Below are 25,305 nucleotides of genomic sequence, written 5' to 3'. Positions count from 1 at the left end.
TTTAATTCTAACAGATATGCCATTCTTTTCGTTCTTGCAAGGTTTTTTTTTTTTTTCTTCTCTTCTGTTTGAGAAAAATTTTAATGTATACAGTGCCATCATTTTTTTTATTCTTGCAGGTTCTAAAGGGGATGCTTCAGTCATATAATATTACAGCTCAACAAAGAAGGAGGATAATATCTATGTTTTCAACACATCCTTGTCTTGGATTGCTTAATATCGCTGTAAGTGGTTTGGGCATTTTGTTGTCTTTCCTGTCAAATTTGATGACATCAGCATTAATTGCTTGGCAATCGTATGCAATCTGGCTACTCATTGAAAATAGTATAGATATTCTCTGTGAAATCATTTTCTTTTGCTTATGTACTATGGTTGTAATATCCCAAATAATGATACTTTGCGCTTGGACTTCTTTTTCTGTTGCCGTTAAATCTTAGTTCTATTCAAAGGCTATGGACAGGTTGAGATGACAACTGCGTCAGCTATGGTCTAGGTGTTTCTCTGTTAATGAATCATAGGACTTGGTGTGTGCTTTCACAGGTGACATAGCCATGAAGGAAGAATTAAAAGTGCATGTTACTAGCACCTGCTATCATACTAAATGTGAATAGAAATACAAGTAGCCTGTGATGTAGTAGGAATGTATGGTCAGTCAAGTCATGACATGGCGTATATAATTAATCAAGCATGAGTTTTGCCTGTGCAGCCATGGAAACTGTTACAATGGTGTTTTGCTCTGCTAAGGGGGTTACTTGCAGGGACTGCACTTACAAGCTAAGCAAGTGAAATGAGAACTTTGAGCATCTTTGGCTGCAGAATGCAGCTTATGCTTCTGTTCTATTGTTTGTGTTGGATCATCAGATAACTAGGATGTGAACCTTTGCTCAGTGACATGAGATTTGGCAGATTAGTGGACATAGAACTAAGGACGAAATTAGCTATAGCTGTACAGAGTGAGTGTTGCTTCAGTGCAAGAAAAAAATCATGAAAGCCCTGGTTTAGATTGTTTGGGTATGTGATGGGAAATGGCAATTTTCACATGGTTCGGTTTTATGATTCAAACACGGGATTACTGCCAGTGCCAATGTAAAAGTCGTTTGGGCCGAAAATATCTGGTTAGGAAGTTGGAATATACAATTCTTCAGAAGGACACGAGATTTTATACAACTTAATTCTGTTGGAGAATTAACAAACTTCTGAGGAATGTTGTTTCATATTTGCAAATCCATGCCATGTGTATCCTAACAGAATGCTAATGGGGGCACTGCTGGTCTAGATATGTCATTTTAGGAAGTGTTCTATAACATTTATGGATATCCCCCATCGCCAAATGACAATGACCATTGACGTGTCTTTGAAATGAGGTGGTGATTCTTCCATCTTGCTGGCATTTTCTCTCCTTCTACCTACTTACAAAGAATTGGAAAATTGAACCTAGGCCGTTTATTGGTATGTTTACTGCTCATCCTAAAATTCCTGTGATTGATCCTGTGGCATACTTTCTTATGTAAACATATCAAAAGCCAGATTCTGACTTCAGGTTCTGCGCAATGAAGTAAAAAGGTGGGTTTGACATTTGTAAATTTTGTAAAATGTCAACATTTATATAGAGATTGTATCCTCTTTGTAATGGACATAGTCTAGGAAATGCCTCAATCTCCCACAACCTGTCCATAATATTCAGTGGTCACTGTCTCTTCTGGGAATAAAACCAAAGTCTCAACTGCTATGGGCATCCCTAAAGACATCAAGGGGATATTTGTGTAGGCATCTAATATAAGCTGATTTATCTAAAAAAAATTTCATGAAACATAAATTGTTGTCAGAGTGTTGAGATCTTTACCACTTCCCATGGAGCTTATCACTTTATTGAATTTTTAAAATCTAACAGCATTCATATCCTTGTGGTTTTACCAGCAAAAGAGAAGTCTAATTGCATGCTTGTTTTTATTGTTAACCATGAGGGTCATGGCATAGTGATGATGGATTGGCTCTGGCAACTAAGAGGTGTAAAGTTTGCCTCCTCAATTCTTTGCCTCTTGTGATCTCGCCTGTTGTGGTGCCTGGGTGACTGACTCACCTGGGGCAGTTTTACAACCCCCATACATGTGAATGTTTATAGAATCTCCTCAAACATTTGATCCCAGACAAGATGGTCTTCACAACAAAAAAGTTATGTTCAATCTTTACAATTCCGATCTATATCCTCTTTCAAATATGATAATGAATGTGGTAGCCGTGTTTTATATCTATGATCTTCATTATGATGTTCCCTTTTGGATAGCAAATTATCAGAACCTGATAAATTGACATGCTTTGGTGGGATCTGCTCAATGAAAGAAAAGGGAAGAAGATAATCATTTGATAGGAAGTGTAATCTGATCATGCTTTCAGATCCCCTAAGATGGTGTCTGATCGATATATCAATTAGTATCAGTACATTGATGACTATTATTTCAATGAAGAAATTGATTAGTGAGCATTTTGCCAGTTCCCTTGTAAAAGTTTTTCACGTGGTACCATCTCTGCCACTGAACTTGGGATTGGATTGACATTGAAAAGATGATGAGATCTGCAAAACTGTTCTTTATGAGAGTTAAATTTCCTTACTCTGAAAAGAAACTTGGTCCAAACTTCCAAAGTGCTTCCTCTTGAATTTGGCTCCTCAGGGCAGCCCAAGATGCTAAGAAGTGAACAGTCTAGTTGTCCACAGAAATGATTTCAGTCTTAATTACATTTTTTTTTTCTCTATTTGCCATAAAATGCTTCCTGGAAACATTGAAGTGCATGATATTCTAGCCGTTTCCCTTTTCTTCCAACGTGAATTTATGTTTATTCTGTCAGTATGAATCCATTAGTGTCTTTTGGTGCTCTAGGCTTTGTGGGAATAACTAAACGTTTTTGAGTTAGATTGTCAGGATTAGCTCTTAAGTCTCACGTCCTAATTTAATATCAGTCTTTTTCTTAGTCCTGAAAACCCCTATGTGGTGTGTGGTAGTTTCTATAGCTGAGAAAGTATATGAGTGGCCATGTTCCTTTCTTGTTGTTACTCACGTTGAAAGACCTTCCAAAAAATATTTCTGAGGCAATTTTGGTGGCACAACTTATTTATTTGGACGAAGGATTGTTTGGCATTTCTGTATCAGCAAGACCATTTAGTTCTTCCTGTGATTGTTCCTTCTTATATTTTATAGGTGACTTCTATCAAATGTGGAATGTGGGACAATATATACGATACTCTTCAAGCCATTGATGAAAACGAAAGAGATGAGACGGGCTCTGATGAGGGCGCAAAGTATGAAATAATAGATGTGGTGCCCAGTGAAAAGAATTTAGCAGTCACCAGCACACTCATTACTGAGGCCCCACACAGTGAGTAGTGTTGTTGAATGAACACCGATCCCTGTTCTCTCTCTCTCTCTCTCTCTCTCTGTGCACACATGTTTACGTGCTTGCATGCACATGCACCACTTCTTTTCGTGATGGTTCAGTTTTCTTTTGTGTTCATATTGCAAAGTACGGCACAAAGCAGAGAAAGAACTTAATTGCTGAGGAATCGCAATGGGAGATTAAGTGCTCAAGAAGAAGGCACAGCTGCTTTCTTGTGTAGTAAAAATTTGAATGTAGGTCAATCCCATGATGTTCTACTTAAAGTAACCAGAGACAAATTTGATCTGTACTTTTCCTCACCTAAGTAGCTAGCAAGAGGGGACCAAGGATGCCATAATATGAAAACTTGCAACCTAGATTTTAGCCCCTCTAGTTTCTTATCTGACTCTAGCCATTTTGTTTCATCGTTCTGACTGTAAATGAAATTTTACAGGTGTTACTGTTGAGGATGTGATCAGCAAAGTGGCTTCTTTTCTTGAGCTTGATAATGAACTCCATTATAAGCGAAAATTACCTTCTGATGAGAATTGTAACATTTTTAACAAGCTTCGTGATTGTGAGTCTTGGGTGGCAGAGCAATCCTCTGTGGGGGAATTTAAGTCCCTTGGTCATGGGGACTTCTTAACATTTTTAGGAAAGAACTACTCAGAACTGCCTAGAGAAGTTCAAAATCTTTTGGCTGGTGAAATATGTGAAAAGAAGGCCCCCTTTTATATCTGCATGCTCCAGCAGCAACTTGTTGCATTAGTCTCTCAAGCAGCAGATGATGTATGGGGGGATGAAACTATTACCGAGCAAAGGATTTTCATGCTTCTAAGACAGCAATTCCCACTACTGAATTTTAAAATTGTTGGTGATAGTTTTCTTAAGGATTTCTTAGATATGGTGAGAGAATATAGGAGCTGTGTGACATCAAGATGTGTGCTATATTCAGCATCGTTGTTGGCATCATCTCTGAATGATGGTATGGAATCATTGGAAGTCCAAACTGTTGGATTTGATGTTGATCCTAAAATGGAAAGACCTCTACATGCACCTCGCAAGGATGCAATTGAAGTCTTGCTCAAAGCACCAAATTTTTCGGACTTATTGTCATGGTCAGATTGGGAACGGAAATTTGCGCCTGCACATGGTCCTTTGGTTGATTTTCTGTTGAATGAAGTCAATTCAAAGGAGCTGTTGTGTTTGGTGACAAATGATGGGAAAGTGATACGGATTGACCATTCAGCGACCATTGATTCTTTCTTGGAAGCCGCACTAAGGGGATCCTCTTTCCTGACTGCAGTGAAGCTATTATCATTCTTCTCATTAGTCGGAGGAGAAAAACATGTTCCTTTGTCTCTTTTAAAATCCCATGCATGTCGAGCATTTGCAGTTATGATTGAAAATTCTCCGGACAGTGTTGATACTGATGTTTGTAGGAACTCTCGCATGCATGGCCTTCGCGATAAATTTTTGGATGGAACTTCTGGTAGTGTTAAGGGTGACCTCCCTAAAAAGGGAGCATAGCCAACGAAGCAGTGCCTCTTGCATTGAGATTTTTTCTAGATTGTCTCGATTATGTACCATCAGAATTTTGTGCTTTTGTTGCTGATGTGTTGCTCACTGGACTACGGTCTGTTGTCATGGATGCCCCTCTGGCCATTTTGAAGGAATGCAACAAATTACAGCAATGCCTCCTACTCCGTAGGATAGGGTTTTCTCTTGGTATAGTTGAATGGATGGATGATAACATTATATTTGCGTCCACTGCTGGTACCAGCTCTCCTTCAAGTGGTCCTCCACGCATTAAAACTATGGGGTCAGAGATGATCACAAGCTTAAGATCTGTGGAAGGTTCTTTAGATGAGCTTTCCTCTTCCAGGGCTGATATTGCTGTCTCTATTGAAAATGAAGGAAATGCGTCTTCCAGAGCTAGGTGCACAACTGATAATGTGGGTGATGGTGACGTACACCCTTCCACCGAACATATTGGAGATGCTGATGCTGCATGTGTGATCGAGTCAATCAGGTGTGGTGAATTTGGACTGGATCCAACTCTCTCAATTACAGAGAGTACCATGTTGAAGAAACAGCATGCTCGCCTTGGGAGAGCACTTCATTGTCTTTCACAAGAATTGTATTCTCAAGATTCACATTTTCTCCTTGAGCTGGTAAGATACCTTGTTGTGATGCACTTTTGCATTCGATTTGTTCTTTCATTTTCCAATCTAGTTCCAAAAGACGTGTAATATTGTTTATTGACCGTTCTATTGTATATGGGCTTTGTCAATTGTTAACTTGAGCAACCCTTCAATTGCATCTCCCACTTTGCGGAATCCCTTTGCAATTGGCATCTCTCTGTGCTTTTATGATTTGAATAAGATGGCTTTTATGCATAATGCTAAGCATTATCTGGCCTTGTGCTGACAAAAGTTGATAGTGCAACTCTCAATAGTTCTGCATAATACTAAGCTATACGATGTAGTTAGCTATAATTGGAAGATTACTATTTAGAAATTACCTCAATTGGAGCTAGTGTAGGGGTTTATAGGTTATCTTTAATAAGCATCTTATATCCTTAGTCTTTATATAGAGTTTTCTCTTATTTTCAACGATTCAAGCTGACAGATGGATGATCTGTGGGAGGAATTGAATTCATCAGAAGCCACAAAAGAAAGTTAGAATAGAAATTCCTGCAGATGATAAAATTAGTGTGGGGAGAAATGATGTCCAAATTCACATTTGTGGAATGTATGTGTGGTGAAGTTGAAGCCCCTCAAGCTATAATTTGATAATATCTTCTCAATGGAGTCAAAATAAGGAGACCTTCTGACCATAGAGTTGGAATTTTTTGCTGGACATCTGTTCTTGTAGATTGCAAGAAAGCAAGTACATAATTGAAGATTTCTTTCCGAGAAGAGAGTTTTTGTGAAGAAGATGATGAGACTAACATATCTGCTGATATATGTATATATGTATATCTATCTAAGAGTATATTATACTTTTTAATGTATATATGCATGTATGTGTGTATGTGGCCTTGATCTCCAATATGTTCACCTCTATACACAAAAGATATGGCTATATTCTCTACATGTCGCAATTCGTTAGGTGAATTGTGAAGTTTTACTGATGGGCATTACAATGAGAATTCTGTTAAAAATAAGGAAGTGCTCCAGCATGTTTCAGTAGGTATTGTTAATATTTTAGGCATTGATCACATGATTACTCTTTGTTGTGGTGCTGAATACCTTCATTTAAGAGAGTATTTTTGGTGTAGAAAGTCTCAAATTCAGGATCTTACCGAGGGGAGTACTATTGGTTTACCTATCTCAATATTTCGAGAAAAAGTATCTCTTGTTTTTCATTTCCATTGCCAAAGGCTACCTGTCAAATTCTATCGTGGTGTATTGACTGCATCTCCTAATGTTGTATTCAGGTTCAAAACGCTGATGATAATCTTTATCTGGAAAATGTGGAACCAACTTTAACATTCATTCTTCAAGATTCAGGTATCGTTATTCTAAATAACGAGCAAGGTTTTTCGGCTGAAAACATCAGAGCTCTGTGTGATGTTGGAAATTCAACAAAAAAAGGATCTCGTGCTGGATACATTGGGCACAAAGGGATAGGCTTCAAATCGGTATTTCGGGTATGTCACAAGAGCCATCATTACTGTTATTCATCCTTTCTTAGTCTCTTTTCCTGCTTCTGCCCTATGTCATTCAACTTACTTCACAGTGATTTGAAAGAGAGAAGAATGACTCTCTCTCTCTCTCTCTCTCTCTCTCTTGTGCATGCGCACAGACACACATTATGCATTTGCACGGGGCGCTCATTGTGCTCAACGTGCAAGAAGCCTGGGCACATACATGTGCGAAGTGGAAGCAACAAGCAGTTATTCCGCAACATTATCATTGTATCGGATTGCTTCTGCCAGAGTTTCCGGTGATTAAGATAATTACTTAGAAATAGACCTGGAATCTAGTGCACTTTCCTCCCTTTGAGCAGCAGGCATACTCTGAATCCAGATCTAATTGAGAGCTGACTGCTGATTTTAAGTGCTTCCTATAGATTTTGCAATTTAGAACTTGTGGTCTTTCTTACGCGTCTTAATCATACTTTTGATGTGCAATCTAACTTGATTCGCTCATCCCAATATGCTACCAAATCCAAAGTGTCAGACCAAATAAGGTGAAGGATAGAGCATTTGATTTACTCTTTTATTCGTTGTTAAGAATCATTGTTCAAGTCTCCCTGTGCATTGTCTAGTTATGGTGTTGTAGATGCCTTATTTTTAAGTATGAAAGGAGAGCGAGACTTTTGAGTATGTAGCTGTGTGCGTTGCTTAGAATTGCTCCATGCAAATTATGGATTAGGTATGAATGTCCTCTATATTTGATGCTAGGCATCTGTTTTTTTTTTCCCCTCAAATGAATAAACCCTCCCTTTACGCCTGAAGGTTTAATTCCTTGGAGACCTTAATCATGAAGGTTTTTTTTTTTTTTTGGTCGAAACCTTAATCATGAAGTTAACTTGTCCTTTTTATAGTGAAGATCCACAACTGGTGTTTCTTGGCAAGCAGGAACCTTGTTTGCAGATACCCGTGAAGGTGGTTGTGACCTGATCTCATTGCTTATATGGTTAATTGGAAATAAATTTATTTTTAGCATTTTGAGAAAATCAGTCTTCATCTGTTAATGGGGTTCGAAGCAGACATTGTTGGCTAATGAAATAAGAGTATAAGGGTCTTGTCTCTTTTGTCTGGAGAAAGCATACTCTCATAGTGCTATTGCCTCAACTATTCATAAAGAGAAGGATATGCCCACATCATCATCTCATATTAGGTTCATGTAATTAAACTGGAACTGCTGTGTGTGTGAGTTGTGTTTTTATTTTCTATCCTTTTGCATCTCCCTTCAATTGTGAGCATCATTTTCTGTAGAGCCATTACATATCATCTGAAGTCAGGTTGTTTTATGATCTGATTAGTGTGAGTTAAGCTCAACATTATTGACTCTGCTCAATATTTGTTTAGGTAACAGATGCTCCAGAGATACATTCTAATGGATTTCATTTGAAGTTTGACATAACTGAAGGTCAAATTGGTTTTGTCCTGCCAACTCTTATCCCTGCTTGCAATGTCGATTTATTCTCTAGGCTGGTTTCTAGTGATTCTGATAAAATGAATGGTAGCTGCTGGAACACTTGTATTGTACTTCCTTTCAGATCAAAACAGTCAGAAGGAAGTGCCATGAAAAGCATTTTAACTATGTTTTCAGATCTTCACCCCTCATTGTTACTCTTTCTTCATCGTCTCCAGTGTATTAAGTTTAGAAACATGCTGAATGATTCACTGATTATCATGAGAAAAGAGGTTCTAGGGGATAATATTGTCAAGGTTTCTCATGGGAAAGACAAGATGACATGGTTGGTAGTTTCTCGAAAGTTGCAGTCGGATTTCATTCGGCGTGATGTGCAAATTACGGAGATTGCAATGGCATTTACACTGCAGGAAGGAGATTGCGATTATTACATCCCCTTTTTGGAGCAACAGCCGGTATTTGCATTTCTTCCTCTAAGAACTTACGGTTTAAAATTTATTCTCCAAGGTGACTTTGTACTTCCCTCATCAAGAGAGGAAGTGGATGGAGATAGTCCCTGGAACCAATGGTTACTGACCGAGTGTCCTGAGTTGTTTGCAAGTGCGGAGGAATCTTTTTGTGCCCTTCCTTGTTTTAGGGAGAATCCAGGTAAGGCTGTATCAGCGTATATGAGCTTTGTTCCACTACTTGGTGAAGTACATGGCTTTTTTGCTAGTCTTCCAAGGATGATAATTTCCAGGCTCCGCATGTCAAACTGCTTGCTCCTGGAAGGAGATTGCAGCAAGTGGGTTCCTCCATGCAAGGTTTTGAGAGGTTGGGATGAACAGGCTCGGACTCTTCTAACGGATGGTTTGCTACAAGAGCACCTTGGCCTTGGGTACTTGAACAAGGACATAGTTCTGTCTGATCAGCTAGCAAGGGCATTAGGTATTGAGGAATATGGTCCCAAAACTTTACAGCAGCTCTTATCTTCTTTGTGCAACAAGGAAAATGGTCTCGAGTCACTTGGTCTGTCCTGGTTATGTCGCTTGCTAAATGTTCTTTACACTATGTCATTTCAGTCTTCTGGTCATGTTGCTGATGTCTCTAGGATGGAGAAAGATCTCATAAAGAACCTTCAGAAAATAGCATTTATTCCACTTTCTGATGGTACTTACAGCTCACTAGACAGAGGTACTATTTGGTTACATACCGATGGCATGAGTAGTGGATCTGATGGTGAGTATGGGTTTAGAGCATTTCCCAGTATGTATAGGAAACTCCGCATTGTAAGCCCTGCCCTTTTCTCGGTAACAGATGATTTCTCATGTTTGGATCTGGATTATGTGGATAATGTCACAAAGATGCTTCACAAAATTGGTGTTCAGCGGCTATCAGCGCATGAAATTGTTAAAATACACATCTTACCTTCTCTATTCATTGATAGGAATAGCATGGACAAGAACTTAATGATAGAATATGTTTGCTTTGTGATGATCCACCTGCAATCTGGCTGCCCAACTTGTCGGGTTGACAAGGATTCAATCATATCAGAGTTGCGAGATAAAGCTTTAATTTTGACAAATTATGGCTTCAAACGCATTGTTGATGTGCCAATTCATTTCAGTGAAGATTATGGAAATCCTATAAACATACATCAGCTGATTAATGTTACAGACATTAGATGGCATGTGGTTGACTCATCCTATTTGAAACATCCAGTAACTGAGTCATTCTCTTGCGGAAAGATGAAGTGGAGGGAATTTTTTCAGGAAATGGGTATCACTGATTTTCTGCAAGTAGTTCAAGTTCAGAGGAGTATTACTGATATATCTCCCGAAGCCTCTAAGAGAATGCTTTTGGATATGGACCTTATCACCCCCGGGTTGGTTGTGAAAGATTGGGAATCAAAAGAGTTAGTTCAAATGATATCCCATTTGTCTAAAACAGGCAATAAGGAGACTTGCAAATATCTGTTGGAGGTTCTTGATACTTATTGGGAACATCTTTTTTGTGATAAAGCAAAAGGTTATTGCCTTACATCTAATGGGGATCCCAAACCCTTCAAGTCATCGTTTATGAACAGTATCTGTGATCTCCAGTGGGTAGTATCAAGCATGGATGATGATCTCCACTGCCCTAAGGATTTATTCTATGATTGTGAGGTGGTGCGCTTAATTTTGGGTGCTTCTGCTCCCTACGCTGTCCCAAAGGTTTGGTGGTCTTTACTTCTTGTGCCATAGTCTCGCCTTTTAGCTTACTTTCCTGTTTGCAAATTTTATCTCAACATTCCACTCATAAAGTCTTTAGGAACAAGAATTTAGTTTTTTTTTAACCTTTTCTTCTTTGTTTGTTTTTAAAGATGCCAGTTGGTTAGCTATGATGTCAAAGTCCTGTATGCTCCTATTTACTTCTACTTGTTCTATTTTGATAGAGTGATTTTAGTAAACAATATATGAATATATGTTACTTTTTTCAAGAATGAGCACAAGTTTTGTATATTGTATACTTCCCCAATCATCTCGATGATATTGAAGGAACATTGACTCATTGACCATGTTTCTGAGAAGCATAATTGAACAAGCATAACTGACAATTTGGCATGTGTTGAATTCTTAATGACTGAAATTGAGGCTGTTCATGTCCCTTTATAATGTCAGGCCTATGCTGGCAAAACCTCATATGTATATAAATTATCTTTTTGTGTGCCTTCCAACAGGTGAGAAGTGAAAAGTTGCTAAGTGATATTGGGTTCAAGGCTGAAGTTAACCTTGATGATGTTTTGGCAATGTTACAAGTTTGGAGAAGTTCTGGCAACCTTTTCATGGCCAGGTATGCCATAGTATCCCTATTTGAATCTTTTCTTTGCAGTTTCTTATTTTTAAAGAGAATAGCTGATGATTAGTTCATCTCCTTTGTTCTTTTAATTAATCTTAAAAGGCAAGAAGATATGTTATAGTTGTTTGTGCATAGCACATTGTCAACAATTTGCAGGAGTTCAAAAATCCCAAGTCCATATAAGCTAACCTGTTTTATCATTTGGATTATGCATTGGAGAATAGTACCAATGTAATGAGATGTCATGGCATTTTCGGTCCATATAATACTCTGATTTTGTTTAAATAATTTCTGTTAAGTGACGAGTTTGAGGTATGCATTTTTGACATCACATGGTGAAAAATAATCTTTTAATTGATGAAAGGAAATTTAATTGATGTGGTGCGCAGAGGTATATCCTCTATGAGAAATTCTTTCACAAAAAAATCAATTCCGCACATTCTGTGAGAATGGTGTATAAATTCAGAGACCTCTGGACTTTTGTTGGCTATAAATAGCTTTTTATTTTTCCCATGTGGAATCAAGTATTTTCGTAGGATTTTCGAGTCATGAATTGCTAAAGAGTTACTCCTAGTTCATTCAAAGCTTTAGGTTATTCAACCACTGGAAGGAATCGAGCTTTGTTGGATGATCTACTGTGTTCAACTTCAATCTTTTGAAATGACAAATTAGATGTCTGTTGGTGTTTGATCCATATAAGGTTTGGGATGTAGTCTCTACTGAAAAATTGCCAAAATCTCCTGGAGAATTCTTTGATGTATGGTAATGAATAGGAATTGTTGGAACCTCCTTAGATATGAACAAGATCAGGATGAGAATGTAAGGTTTGTGGCTCAGATCGTTTCCTTCCCTCTGTTGGCATGTATAAATCATTTGCACATTTGGAACTCTCTGAATTGTGTGTCAACTGCAGTGCCAAAAAGCATCTCCTTTACTTTTTGGTCAGACGAAAAGCATCTCCTTTACAAGCCTTTATTAGGAATCAACTATTTCTGTTGGCATGTATAATCATTTGCACATTTGGAACTCTCTGAATTGTTTGTCAATTGCCCTGCCGAATAGCGTCTCCTTTTTTTTTTTTGGTGGTCAGAAAAAACCATCTCCTTTACAAGCCCTTATTAGGAGTCAACCATGATGATATTTTGTTTTGTCTATAAGGGCCTCCAGAATGACAAGGTAGCCCCTTTTACTTCTACAACATTTCCAACCCTCTTCCTTTTAAATATCCGATTTCTTAATTTGTACGGCAAATCTACCTCACTGAACCTTTGCTTGCTATTATGGCACAGCAATTAGCTCAGGCTTACAGATGGAGATCTAAACATTTATAAACTTAGATGAGTTCATTTCTGAATGATAAATTAAATTTCATTAAGAAGGTGCCATGGGGGTACCACCCCTATACAAAATAGCACGATCCAATGAACGTATGAAGTTCAACTTTCCTGCTATACCAAAAGGGAAGGGTGTACAACCCATTATTGCTAAAGGCATCCCCAGAGGATTCAACCCCTTGGAATGTCCTCTTGTTCCTCACTCCAAATGAACCAAAAACAGGGAGAGGAATCATCTTAGCCATCTGTTTGTCTAGTACACAAATTGATTGTCCCTATCCAAGCCCCAAGTTCCTGATGCACCGTGCCTGATGTCACCCAATTTACTCCTAAACTATAGTCCAAATCTTTTTGGTCCAGCTGAATTGCAAAAGTGATTCACACTCTCTTCTTCAATCTTGCACGAAGAAACACCTGTTAGCTAGTATTTCCCTTTCTTCTGAAGATTGTTCAAATTAAGTATATGCCAAGTAGCTTCCCAAGAGAAAAATCAAACCTTCAAGGGAGACTTGACTTTCCAAATAGATTTCCAAGATTGTGCTCTGTTGTAATTGAGTTTGAGTACAGATGAGATCTGAATAATAGGATTTGATAGAAAAATGTCCAAAGGTATGATAATCCAACCATAGCAAATTGTCCTCTCTTACATCTAACTTTGCTTGATACAACAACTCAACAAACATTTGAGAGAGAGCTTCGAGCCCCTATCTTGATCCATACCAAGGAAGTTAATCTTTCACACTGTTTCTTTGTTTTATTCTTCCAAGAATTGGCCACCCTAGCTCTCTCATTTCTTGCAAGTGCATACGCATTCAGAAAGATGTCTTCGAAATTAGTGTCTCCACACCATATGTCATTCCAACATTCCCAAATCTAATAGAAAGATACTTTCGAAAGCATTTCATCCTTTCCTTATGGGCCCTGATTCGAAGTGCTCCTCAACTAGATTTAGTTATCCAAACTATATCCCTACCAAACCAAATTTAGCAACCAGTACTCTTCCAAAGGATAGTTTCTCCACATTAGATCTCCACAGCCACTTCCCAAGCAAAACTTTATTTACAAATACCAACAACTATACACCCAAGTCCCCATTAGGAACCTGTTGTATTGCAGTGCTCCAATTAACTAGATGAAATTGTGGATTGTCATCCCAATCTCCTCAAAGAATCTTTTATATGCTCTCAAGTCCTTCTGCCAACAAGATAGGGAGTGGAAGTGAAGAGAAAAAGTAAACTGGAAGATTAGAGAGCGCATTTCCTCTTCCTTAGATAAATAAGCCATCTTCCACCCACTTAAACTCTTCTCAAATCTTTGTATCATCGGAGGCCAAACCCAAACAGTTTTTGCTTTATGAGTGGATCCCAACGACAATCTCAGATAAAGCTAAAATCCTTACAGACAAGAATGCGAGAAATTTCTTGCACATTTACATTCTAGCCGACAGTTTTTGCTTTATGAGTGGATCCCAAAAACAATCTCAGATAAAGCTAAAATCCTTACAGACAAGAATGCAAGACATTTCTTGCACATTTACATTCTAGCCGACAGGATTTTACCTTTTCCCAAATTCAGTTTTAGTCTGAAAACAGCCTCAAAACATAGCATTATTCCTCTTAAGTGCAGAATTTTGTTGATGTCATCCTCCAAGATAATGATGGTGTCATTGACAAATAAGGTATGGAAACTTCATTTGCAAGCATTGCCAACCTTTAAGCCATTGTACAAACACTCATCCGTAGCAGTATCTTGGTTGATACTTCATAACAATGGAAACAACAAACATGACAGAGGATCACCCTGCTTCAATTGAAGTAACCTCTTGGATTGCCATTCACCATAACGGAGAAAGTCGGTGAAGAAATGCATTTTGGACTCATCTACACCATTAGTCACCAAGTTCCATTTTTCTTAACATATGCGTCAAGAACTCCCATTGGTCATAGGCCTTCTCCTTGTCCAGTTTGCGAATCACTATGAATTTTCTTTTCTTAAGGTAATCATTCGCTGCCACGTTTGTTGGGAAGGGAAAAGTAGAGAAAGAAAAGGATGGATGGGGGAAGAGGACCAGATCTTGGTTCTCATGCTATAAAATGTTGATCTAATTTGCTCTGCTTTACTACTATGAATTATGAACTTAGATAGTCAATTGCAGTATATCACCATTTTTTACTGTTTTGGTGAAAGATTGCCTTTTGCCACTATAGAGTAATTGGATTGTTTGAGTTGCGCATTAAAGAATATGATTCTGAGAGATGAGTCGTGAAGGTTGGGATTCTACATATTAGGAAGTGGTCCACATCTCATCCTTCAAGTGCCAATAGTGAACCATTGTCTAAATGCCTATTTTATAATTCTTCTAGTCAGTAATAATACTAGACACTGATGGATTATGAAACTTTTGCTTGTCTGAGAAAAAGAACCATTCTATAATGTTGTCAATTGGATGTTTCTTGTAGTGTAATTAATTTTAAATAATGAAAGGAGGTCTTATGATGGAGATTTTGGTAAAGCAGATTGATGCCCTCTATTCAATTATGGTGCTGGAAATGGGAGATTCTTTTTGTGAGACATAAGAATCAAATGGAGAATGTGACTTAGGAGATCTTGGATGCTCATATGGGAGTTCGCAGCTTACCTTCACGACCACTATTTCTAACCTCGTTTGTTCCAATCTGTTCCCTGTCTCCCTCGATAGATAAAGGCCCTCAAAAAATTCTTTCCGCACTTCTGGTGCACCAAGGTTGTCGCTTTTTGAAAAGTAAAATTTGCACAAAATTTTGAAAGCTAGTCACCTTTTAAATAAAGTTTCTCCTTGCAAGTGGGGATATGTTCATTTTTGTAAATTTTTCCTGATTCCGATCAGGCATGTCATGTCATCTGAAAGTGGCCAAAAGGTGTATGGTCAGAATGTGGAACCAACTGGTACTTCTAACAATAAGTGTCGCACTGCAGTTCGTTCACCCTGACAAGCTTCATGTCGTATTTGGATTGTTTTATTGCTCTCTACTATTGATTTTGTTTCTTTTCGACTCTATCATTGGATATATGATAAATTCCATCAATTAAGCAAAATCGAAGAAAAATCTCTTCAAAAATATGTTTCTGGGTTCTTTCTGGAAGTTTCAATAGAGATGAAGATAAATTTGTTAAGACCCACTCGCTATATCAGTTATACATTGATTATATGTTTACTCAATCATTGTCTTTAAATCTCTTCCAAATGTAGTGTTCTGGTTCCAGTTGGAGGAGTTCATAATTATGAAACAGTATGAGTGGAACTCTTTAACGCATTGTCACATGAAATTTTTACACTGAATTGCATCAGTTAAAATTCTATTGTAAAGACCTTGGTACGCTATGACTGTAATAACATATCTCATTGTTCAACTTTAAATAAGGTTGGCTTCCTTGATTTTATCCTCATTATTTTGTTTTTGTTCCTCAGATCTGTTTTCTCATTTGTATTTCATTTTGCTTTTCAGCACAGCACAAATGGCAAGGTTATATTCATTTGTTTGGAGTGAATTGGCTTCTTCTCAAATAAGAATGAGTGAAGAGATTAGAACGAGTCAGTTTATCTTTGTTCCAAGTGCATCTGGCTCTCAGCAGGAGGAGCTGGTTTCTGGCATGTTTTGTTCCCCAAAAGAAGTGTATTGGCATGATTCCACTGGTTCGGTGAAACAAATAAATCAAGTATATTCTCAGTGCAGATTGGTGGGTGTAACTGACGACCTCCCTTGCAAGACATTGGACAATATCTACCCGGGTCTTTATGATTTCTTTGTCAGGGAATGCGGTGTTCTTGAGGGCCCTTCTTTTGATGTTTATCTGAAAATGTTAGTGGAGTTGTCCGCTACGGCCTTACCTTCACAAGTAGCTAATATAGTGAGTAACCAACTTGAAGAGTGCTTGGGTGTGATGAGGTTCGTTGATCGTAAGGCCTAATAATTTTTTCTTTTGTGTTTCAGGTATTTCAATTGTTTTTGAAGTGGAATGATGGATTAGTCTCGGGATCCGTAACTGCAGAGGATATCAGCTATTTCAAAGAATGTTTGACAAAACCCGAGTACACCGTGCTCCCCACAGTGCTAGATAAGTGGGTATCGCTGCATCCTTCCTTTGGTATTGTGTGCTGGTCTGACGATGATAGTTTGAGAAAGGAACTTAAGCATGTGGAAGGCATTGATTTTCTGTACTTTGGGGAACCCAGCAACAATCAAGAGATGCTTCCTGCAAATGTTTCTAAGCTCCTGAGGACATTGGGGATTCCTGCACTTTCTGAGGTACACATTCCCCACCCCCTCCTCCCCCCCAACCCAAACCTTTTCTCCACGGACACTAAGCCGCAGGAGCAATCGGCACTAGCATATATGCTCAACACACGACCTAATATGTCAATTTTGACAAACCCGTGTTCACTATGACTTGTTATGTACTGACAAAATGACCTGGTAAATCCGTAATGAAAAATCTCTTGAATTTCCTGCATTGAGATAGTGAAATGAAAACCCATTGACTAATAGAAGGCGTTGTTTGTGACAAAACTCGATTTGGATAGTGAAAAGAAACTATATTGGACCACAAGTTTTTGTATGAATTTTGTGCATCTGTATGCTTTTGTAGCTGTGTTGACTATGACACTAAAATGCATGCCATACACTTCATGGAAGGCTCAAAATTGGGGTGCACTTATAGCATGCTGAATATTGATGGTGATGCAGTAACAATGAAGTTTAAAAGTTGTCTTTGCTAAGTATTTTATTAACTGTCAAAAGAAGCATTTATTGACAAACATGTAATTCCAGCAGCGGTTGACAAAGCTCTTCTCCTTGTCAATAATTTCTTGGCAGGTTGTAACTCGTGAAGCAATATATTATGGGTCGGCAGATAGTACTTTAAAAGCCCAGTTGATTGACTGGGCACTTCCCTATGCCCAACGGTACATCTACAGTGTGCATCCTCAGAGATATTTACAGCTTAAGCAGTCTGGTTTTGACAGTCTCAAACAGTTGCAAGTAGTTGTAGTTGAAAAATTATTCTCCAGAAATGTGATCAAAAGTTGTGGCAGTTCATCCAAGAAGAGATACAACTGCAATTGTTTAGTGGAGGTATGGAGCTTCTTGAATGTTGGAAGTCAAATTCTCATAGTAGCTTTTGATATAGTGCAGAAGCTAGAAAATGTAGCTATATCATTTGAAAAGATGTTATCTACCTAGGAAGAGAAAATCACCTCTAGCTAAGTTAAATCTTGACTAGGATATCTGACTATCTTTTGAAAAGAAGTTATCTACCTAGAAAGAGGAAATCACCTCTAGCTAAGTTAAATCTCGACTAGAATTATCTGATGAGGGGGCCTTTTGAAAATTGATTAGATGCTTGCTCTCATCTTGATACTTTTGGTCCAGATTACAGAACTGCCTCCAGCCTATTTTCAGTGTGAAATTTGTTTTCAGGAAACTCAACTACTGTTGTTCTGAGCACGGAAGTCATATGGTTTTGTTAAACCAAGCTATTTATTGTGCAGAGCGTTTTTTGAAAGAGATATACTTGGGTAACCCTTTATAGATCCGCAGCTGTGAGTACAAGCTGACCTAGGTGGAGGACCCTCTACACTTGGGCTAAAGATTCATAATAAAAAGATGCAAACAAAGCCAGATAAAGTTACTGAGTTACGAAGTGGCGATGAGTAGCAGAATGGATTGTTTCTATAATGTCCTCTATCTGATTTTTGCAGGGGAATGTTCTTTATGTTTCCCAAGAATCAGATTCTCATGCTTTATTTTTGGAGGTCTCTCGATTATGGTTTGATGGACATCCAGAATTACACATAGCAAATTTCCTTCACATGATTACAACTATGGCAGAATCGGGTTCCACTGAGGAGCAGACAGAGACTTTCATACTGAATAGCCAGAAGGTTGCAAAGATACCTGATGAAGAAACCATTTGGTCCCTAGCATCTCTGCCTTCAAGAGACGTTGAAAAGCCCCTCCCGATAAGTTCTACTTCAGGAGGAACTAGTGAACAAATTGTTTTTAAGTCCAGGAGGAAGTCAGGTACTGTCCCAAATTGGCCACCGGTGGACTGGAAAACTGCTCCAGATTTTCGTTATGCTTGTGAGAATGGTTTTAGGACACAAGCGGTAGATAGCACCTCACTTGACAAAATTGAGGGTGATTCAGAAATTGCGGTTGCAGTGATGGAAAATGTGGTTCTGACGGAGATTGATGCCAATTGGAAGATTGGAGGAAATGCAGCTGCAGCATCTGGGCTTCTGGCGAACATTCAAAATTCTGAAGAACATTTGGCCCAATTTTGTGACACTGTTATGGATACAGAATTGAATTCTGTTAATGCAAATGCTATGGCCGATGTGCCTGCTAAGAGTTCACCCAATTTTAGCCGGAGAGAGAGGCTTAATACAGGCAACCCTGATGGAGCCCAAGCAATGTTGACTGGGAGGCTTGGGGAGCTTGTTGCTTTCAGATATTTTACAGGGAAAGCTGGTAAGGCAACAGCTAACTGGGTTAATGAATTTAGTGAAACCGGGCTCCCATACGACATCCTTATTGGGGAGAATGAAGCTGATAGAGAGTACATTGAAGTTAAAGCAACCACATCTAAAAGGAAGGACTGGTTCAACATATCCACCAGAGAGTGGCAGTTCGCGGTTGAACGGGGTGAATCTTTCAGCATAGCGCATGTGGTTCTTGTAGACAATAACACTGCGAGGGTGTCAATCTTTAAGAACCCCATAAAACTTTGCCAGCAAGGCAAGCTGCAATTGGTGGTCATGATGCCAAGGGAGGAGACGGATCTTTCTGGTGCGTCCTAATAGGAGGAGCTACATACTTCTGTAGGCTGTGCGGTATTCATTGATTTCCCCAGAAATCTGTAATGTCGTGGATATTCATTGAAACTGCTGCTTGGTGGCCATAGTGAATGTAACTTCCTTCAGATTTCACGGGTTTGAGGATGTGCCCGTCCTTGATGCAAGAGTGCTGTACAGATATTAGGCACGACGCAGCAATTACCATAGGGAACATTACCGTACATCTTCATGTAAACTGACAAGTAGGAAAATGATGGTTTGCCATGCCCAAGCCAGAGATGCCTCCGAGATGGTCTCACTTGACTATGGTCCCAGTGGAGAGAAGTCCAAGAAGAGATTCTCTTTTTGTTATCACCAACCTCTGTCACTCCCTTGCATTTTTTATCAGAGGTAAGTTTCTGTCACTCTAGAATTCTCGGTGGGCATGGCCTTCATAGCAAAGCGAGGGAGGGATGGTTTTCGTATCTAACTCAGTTCAGATATAGCTCAGAATCCCCATAGGAACACGGTTTATTTGTGATCTCTTACTAGTATTCTTTCAGCGTCCTTGACATCATAAACGCCATTTCCGTTAAAACGATAGTTTGTATATAAACCCCATAACTTAGATGATTTGGTTACCAGACATTCAGATATTCCCCCCAGCAGCGAAAGGGTCTGGTAGGGGTATTGGTCTTGAAGTATGTCATGTCTTTATGATGGTATTACTAAAAAGCTGCCCCCTTCCCTCCAAAATGGAGGAGCTTCCTAGTCATTCCCTTTTGTTCTTCTTTTTTGGCTTTTAAGCGTACTTGTCAATCGAAGTCTTAATTCTCAAGATTATAAATTACAATTGGAATGAAAAGGTCAATGGATTGACTACTCTCGTTAGTTTTCTTTACAAGGGTTCCGAAAATGATTTGCCGGTTAAGTCATGCGAAATATCTCGGTGGAGTGATGGACTATACAGAGAGTTGGAATTTCGATTGCCATATCTACCTAATTAAAGGGCACAAAAAGAAAAATTAGAAAAGAAGGTGTATCTAATAGAAAAGATAAGGAAGAAAGAAGGGATGCTTCTATGTGAAGGCTTGATTCCCATTATTATTTTAGCCCTGTCGCTTTATAGGTCCCACTTCACTAGATGATAAGTAATGCCAAGTAATGCAACTTTAAAACATCTATTCCCAAATATATAAGTTCTAACACTAAGCATCATAAATGCAACATGGCTATAATTCTCCCAACATGGTCGCATAGGATAATCCACAAAAGAACACGTGTACTATACTATTTTATGCTCCAAACATTTATATGACGCTGGCCGGCAAATCTTTTCTTACACGGCACCGCAAACATACACAGAAAAGTATGAGGACATATCGGCGGCCAAAAAACTCTGCCATGGACCAAGGCACATCCTCTTCACCCACATCTATGTCCAACCCCAAAGCATGCCACACATCATCCGACCCATCAATAATGTCGTTCTTGCACGATGGCTGATAATCATGTTCATCGTCAAACCCACACCTTGAGTCACATTCGTCAACCACTTTGGCCATCACGCTCTTCCAAGTTCTCATAGACGTTATACTAATCCTATCACCTCAACGAGATCCATTAGCATGCTACCCTGTTGATAGTGCAACAATCAATTCGGAATTCTATCACGTTCGGACGGTGTACTGATACAACTTGATGGTCGTCATTCTTTTCTTACATAGCACTGCGAACACCCACACAACAATATGATGATATATTGACCACCAAATGGACCAAACCACAGCCTCTTCGCCCACGTCTATGTCCAACCCTAAAGCATGCCACAAAGCATCCGACCCATCAACGATGTCGTTCTTGCTTGGTGGCTGATAATCATGCTCCTCGTTGCACCCATTCCTTGAGTCACATTCGTCAACTACTTTGATAATCATGCTCCTCATCTCATGTGCTAGAGATGCCCTCCAAATTGTGCATGGGTAGCAACTTTTCCCACGTCCCATTTAAGGTTCCACACTTTCAATTGGAACACTTGCTCTCGTTCCAATTATAACAAAGCGAATATTTGCGCATTGCGCGGTTGTTAGACTGAGTAAAATCTTCTTCTTATAATAGTTTGTGATAGTGATTCGGAGTATGTATTTTAGGCATTTCATTTCGTATGATGCAAGTCGAGAGCGGTTGCAAATGTTTTTCCTTTTAAAGATAGAGCATATATAATTTTTCTAAGGTCTAGGATAAACGTAAAGGGGAATTATTTCCCCACCATCTCGTTTTTATGGGAGAAATAGCAAAAATGTCCTAAACCTACTGTCCTACCTCTAGAGGGCTTAGTTGATCCATGATTTATATTTCATCTTTCATTTCTTTTTTGTTTGTATCGATAAATGGATTGATCAATTCCAATTCTTTCTTTTTCTATTGATTCTTTTCCGCTTGAGATATATGGATCTACAGATCTATGTCTCCATCTTTTTTTTTTTTTGTGAATTGAGTCCTAAACGTTATGCATTTGTACTAATTTAGTCCATCCGACCAATTTTGAAGAGAAAAAGGTGACAAGAACGTCGGCCGTCCTACATGGTATGGCCGGCCGGTCTCTTCCTTTTTCGTTCTTTTTTATTTCTTTCCCTTCTTCCTTCTTCATATAACCAGCTGCTTGACCTCAACAATTGGCCAGAGTTGAGGGCCGGCGAGGTCTAGCGATCGGCAAGAGAAGAAGGAAGAAGAGAAGGAAAAAATGAATGAAAAGACAAAAAAGAAAAAATTAAAAAAATATTAAATATTGCTAAAAGTGTATATGTTAGTGCTGGCTGCGTCGATTTCCGATCAAAATTAGCTAAATGGACTGAAATGGCACGAGATGAAAAAGGTATAGGACTCAATTGGCAGAAAAAAGGTTTAGGACTAATTGACGTAATTACAATATGTTTAAGGTTTTTTTGGTAATTTTTCCTGTTTTCAATAAAGAATCAAAACTGCTCTTAATTTTTCATTGAAACTTAAAGTAGAGGATCCCAAACTTATTCACTTTCCTTCCTTTCCTTTTTCTATTTGTATGTTGGATGCATAAATTTCTTCATACTTTTAATGTTTGGTAATATATAAATGTGTTGACAACAAAAATAATCCGTTTGGGAGTGGACACTGACACGTGAATTGCACGTAAGTACAGAAAAATCACGCGCCTAGCATGAATTTTGCTACACGTAAGCCGGTCTATCAACAAACATAAGGATTTACACTAACACGGGTTAATCGGCATCGATATTGTGGCGTCCCAATCTGCCATCCGCTTACTAATTGCGCGCTCTACTTTAATCATTTTTTACCATAGGTATAATGGCGCATATGGAAGACTATAAAATCAAAAACCAATCAGTGGCCATAAAAACTTCAACACATATCATTCACGAGCGCGCACTCAAAAAAGGGTCGTGGCCTTTTTAGGTTTATCGCACGCCGCGCATATCATAAGCGTATAAGAAACAGATACGCTCAAAAGACTCAATTCAATGCATTACACAGGTTAAACATCCATATTTGCGTTAGTGTTGTTTTTCAACTACTGGGAGAACAGGGTCAAAACATGTTAACGTCACTGAACGACTACAACTCCGACAGGTACCAACCTACGCCCACCGTCGACACGGCTTTCCAAAAAGAAACGTCACCGTACTACTACAAACGCAACCCGGTCTCCACTTCCACTGCATGCGACTACTCTTGACCGCCTCCGGCACCATTATCACCCGCATCCGGAGCTAATGAGAGAGGACCCAACAGCTCACCATCTTGACCTGTTATGTATAGCGCCACAAAACGGAGCAAAACCGGAGCGGTAGCTAATCCCATGTCAACCGACAAAGTACTAACTAACTTTTTAAATTGAACCTCCGGAAACTCAGGGTCCACATGATCTTCAACTTACTGATATATTCCCTAGTAACACCATAACAAGTAGTGAGAGTCGCGGGGTTTACAGGTGGCATTCTTACCTTTATCAACATTTTTGTCAACGACACGTTCAAATCTCAATAACAGGCAAATGAATGATTTGAACCTTTTTTTTTTTAATGAAAAAATCGAATATGGATTTGTGGGCATGAGCTTATAACTTTCAACCCATTCAATAATGGACGATTCTAAAGTCATTCTCTAAAAACTATACGAGTTAGAAATTCACTCGCCTTTCGACTGAAGTCTTAGCACAATTCAAACTTGTCCTCCTCACCGAGCACGTGCACGAGCGGGAAGGAGACAACACCTTCAAGAGTTCACAAACTTGACGACTTCGATGATAGTAATGGGCGTGCACGGCGAGACGGGGTGGGGGCTTGTCCGACAGGCGACGATGGCAGGCGGTCGAAGGTGATGATTGGATGAGGGTTGATTTGATCTGACGATCGAGTGACAAAACGAACTGAAGACGAGGGGGTATTTATAGGGGGAAAAGGCAAACGCGGTAGTGGTGGGATGCTGCCATGTGGCGCCATGTAGCGGCCACTGCTTTGGAGGTGTCACGTGGCATTGCTTGGTGCCCCATCACCGTGTCGTCGGATGATGACACGTGGTGCCCAAAGGCGCGCCACTTAGCGTGCTCATGCCACATGTCACCGTCGTCCTCATCTAGTCCCAATTTCTCATATATTTAGCTCACCGGGACTGAGTTCCAGTACAATATTTCCCCTCATCATGCCGTCATCAATCTCTAATGCCATTAGTCAATCCTCGTACATGCTTATTGTGACGGCACTTTGACATAAGCTAACTGAAAATTTGTGGTCATTACAAATATTCGTTAAATGCCACGTTTTCAATTGTTGAAATACGACGACGAATAATTGATGGCCGCCGATATGGGCATTGGTGACAAATATTTGAAAGAACAAAAGTGGCAAGATAGTTGTGGTCAGGGTTACATACTTTTGATGGAACAGTTACTGCTTGAAAGTAAGAAATCAGGGCAGCCATTATGGAGATCGTGCAATTGATGAGACAGTTAAGGTCAAGGGCACACATTTTAGAGGGAGCAGTTACTAATTGCAATAAGATCGTGAGACAACCACTGATATAGGAAAGAAGATAGTGGAGCAGTTAACATATGGCAAAGGCAACCCCTTGACAACGTGGGTGCGAAACTTGTGGAAGCATGGAAGCAATCGATAGCGGTTACATGAAGAGATGCAACTGTTGGAAACCGTCAAAAGACAACTACCACAAGACCATTATAAATACTGTCAGTCTCCCATCAGAAACCACCCCCCTCAACCCAATTTGTCTTTATCTTTACTTTCTTGCATTGCAGTTTACATTTTGTAGTTATCGCTTTCATAAGATGTATTATTACCTCAATGTAAAAGTTACAGCACTTCGCATCATAACTCTAATATGGTTTATAGTTGCACTTATACCAAACTGGTTACATGGCATAATCCACAGACGAACACTAGCACGTGCAAACAATCAGCTCGGAATTCTCGTGGTAACTGTCATCACACTCCGACGGGCCTCCACCATCACCTCCTTTGCTGAAGTCGTTATTTGTCAAGGTGGCTCGAGTTGAGGATGTCACGGGCGGGGAGCAATCATATTTTGGGTAAGATTGTCCGTTGCAAGACATAGTGCCTGAAGGCTGACATCCGCCACTAGATGGAGACGGAGGCGAATTGCCGCATATGTGTGTGCCCACTTGGGGGTCTTCGGTGCAAATTCCAATGATGCAAATCAATTGGCCGTCACAATCATCAAGTGTTTGGCAGGGACCATTACATGAGTTCGCGCGAGAAGGAGACGAAAAGAAGGCGAAGCTAATAACAAGGAAGACAGCAATGTGGAAAGATGTTGCGGGGTTCTTCAT

At 39.3% G+C, this 25,305-nt stretch overlaps 2 protein-coding genes across 2 annotated transcripts in view; one reads left to right on the top strand and one right to left on the bottom strand.

Annotated features, from left to right (window-relative positions):
- LOC115753261 (protein NO VEIN) overlaps positions 1-20,103 on the top strand; it is a 24,994-nt gene extending 4,891 nt beyond the window's left edge. The window contains exons 4-14 of the mRNA XM_048283715.1: positions 120-224; positions 3,195-3,372; positions 3,824-4,861; positions 4,900-5,543; positions 6,812-7,024; positions 8,411-10,669; positions 11,176-11,288; positions 16,114-16,516; positions 16,600-16,914; positions 17,482-17,739; positions 18,366-20,103. Coding sequence (XP_048139672.1) covers positions 120-224; positions 3,195-3,372; positions 3,824-4,861; positions 4,900-5,543; positions 6,812-7,024; positions 8,411-10,669; positions 11,176-11,288; positions 16,114-16,516; positions 16,600-16,914; positions 17,482-17,739; positions 18,366-19,466 — 6,627 coding nt within the window. The 3' untranslated portion in view covers positions 19,467-20,103. The remainder of the gene's footprint in view (positions 1-119; positions 225-3,194; positions 3,373-3,823; positions 4,862-4,899; positions 5,544-6,811; positions 7,025-8,410; positions 10,670-11,175; positions 11,289-16,113; positions 16,517-16,599; positions 16,915-17,481; positions 17,740-18,365) is intronic.
- On the bottom strand, positions 19,848-25,305 carry LOC115753283 (kiwellin-like). The gene is given in 3 exon segments (XM_048277203.1): positions 19,848-19,928; positions 20,804-21,109; positions 24,910-25,305. Coding segments are annotated over 3 exon segments (783 nt in total).

The sequence above is a fragment of the Rhodamnia argentea genome, chromosome 1 (assembly GCF_020921035.1).
Source record: "Rhodamnia argentea isolate NSW1041297 chromosome 1, ASM2092103v1, whole genome shotgun sequence".
Classification (NCBI taxonomy): domain Eukaryota; kingdom Viridiplantae; phylum Streptophyta; class Magnoliopsida; order Myrtales; family Myrtaceae; genus Rhodamnia; species Rhodamnia argentea.
The sequence above is the reverse complement of the archived record's forward strand: the minus strand, read 5'-3'. Positions and strand labels throughout refer to the sequence as shown.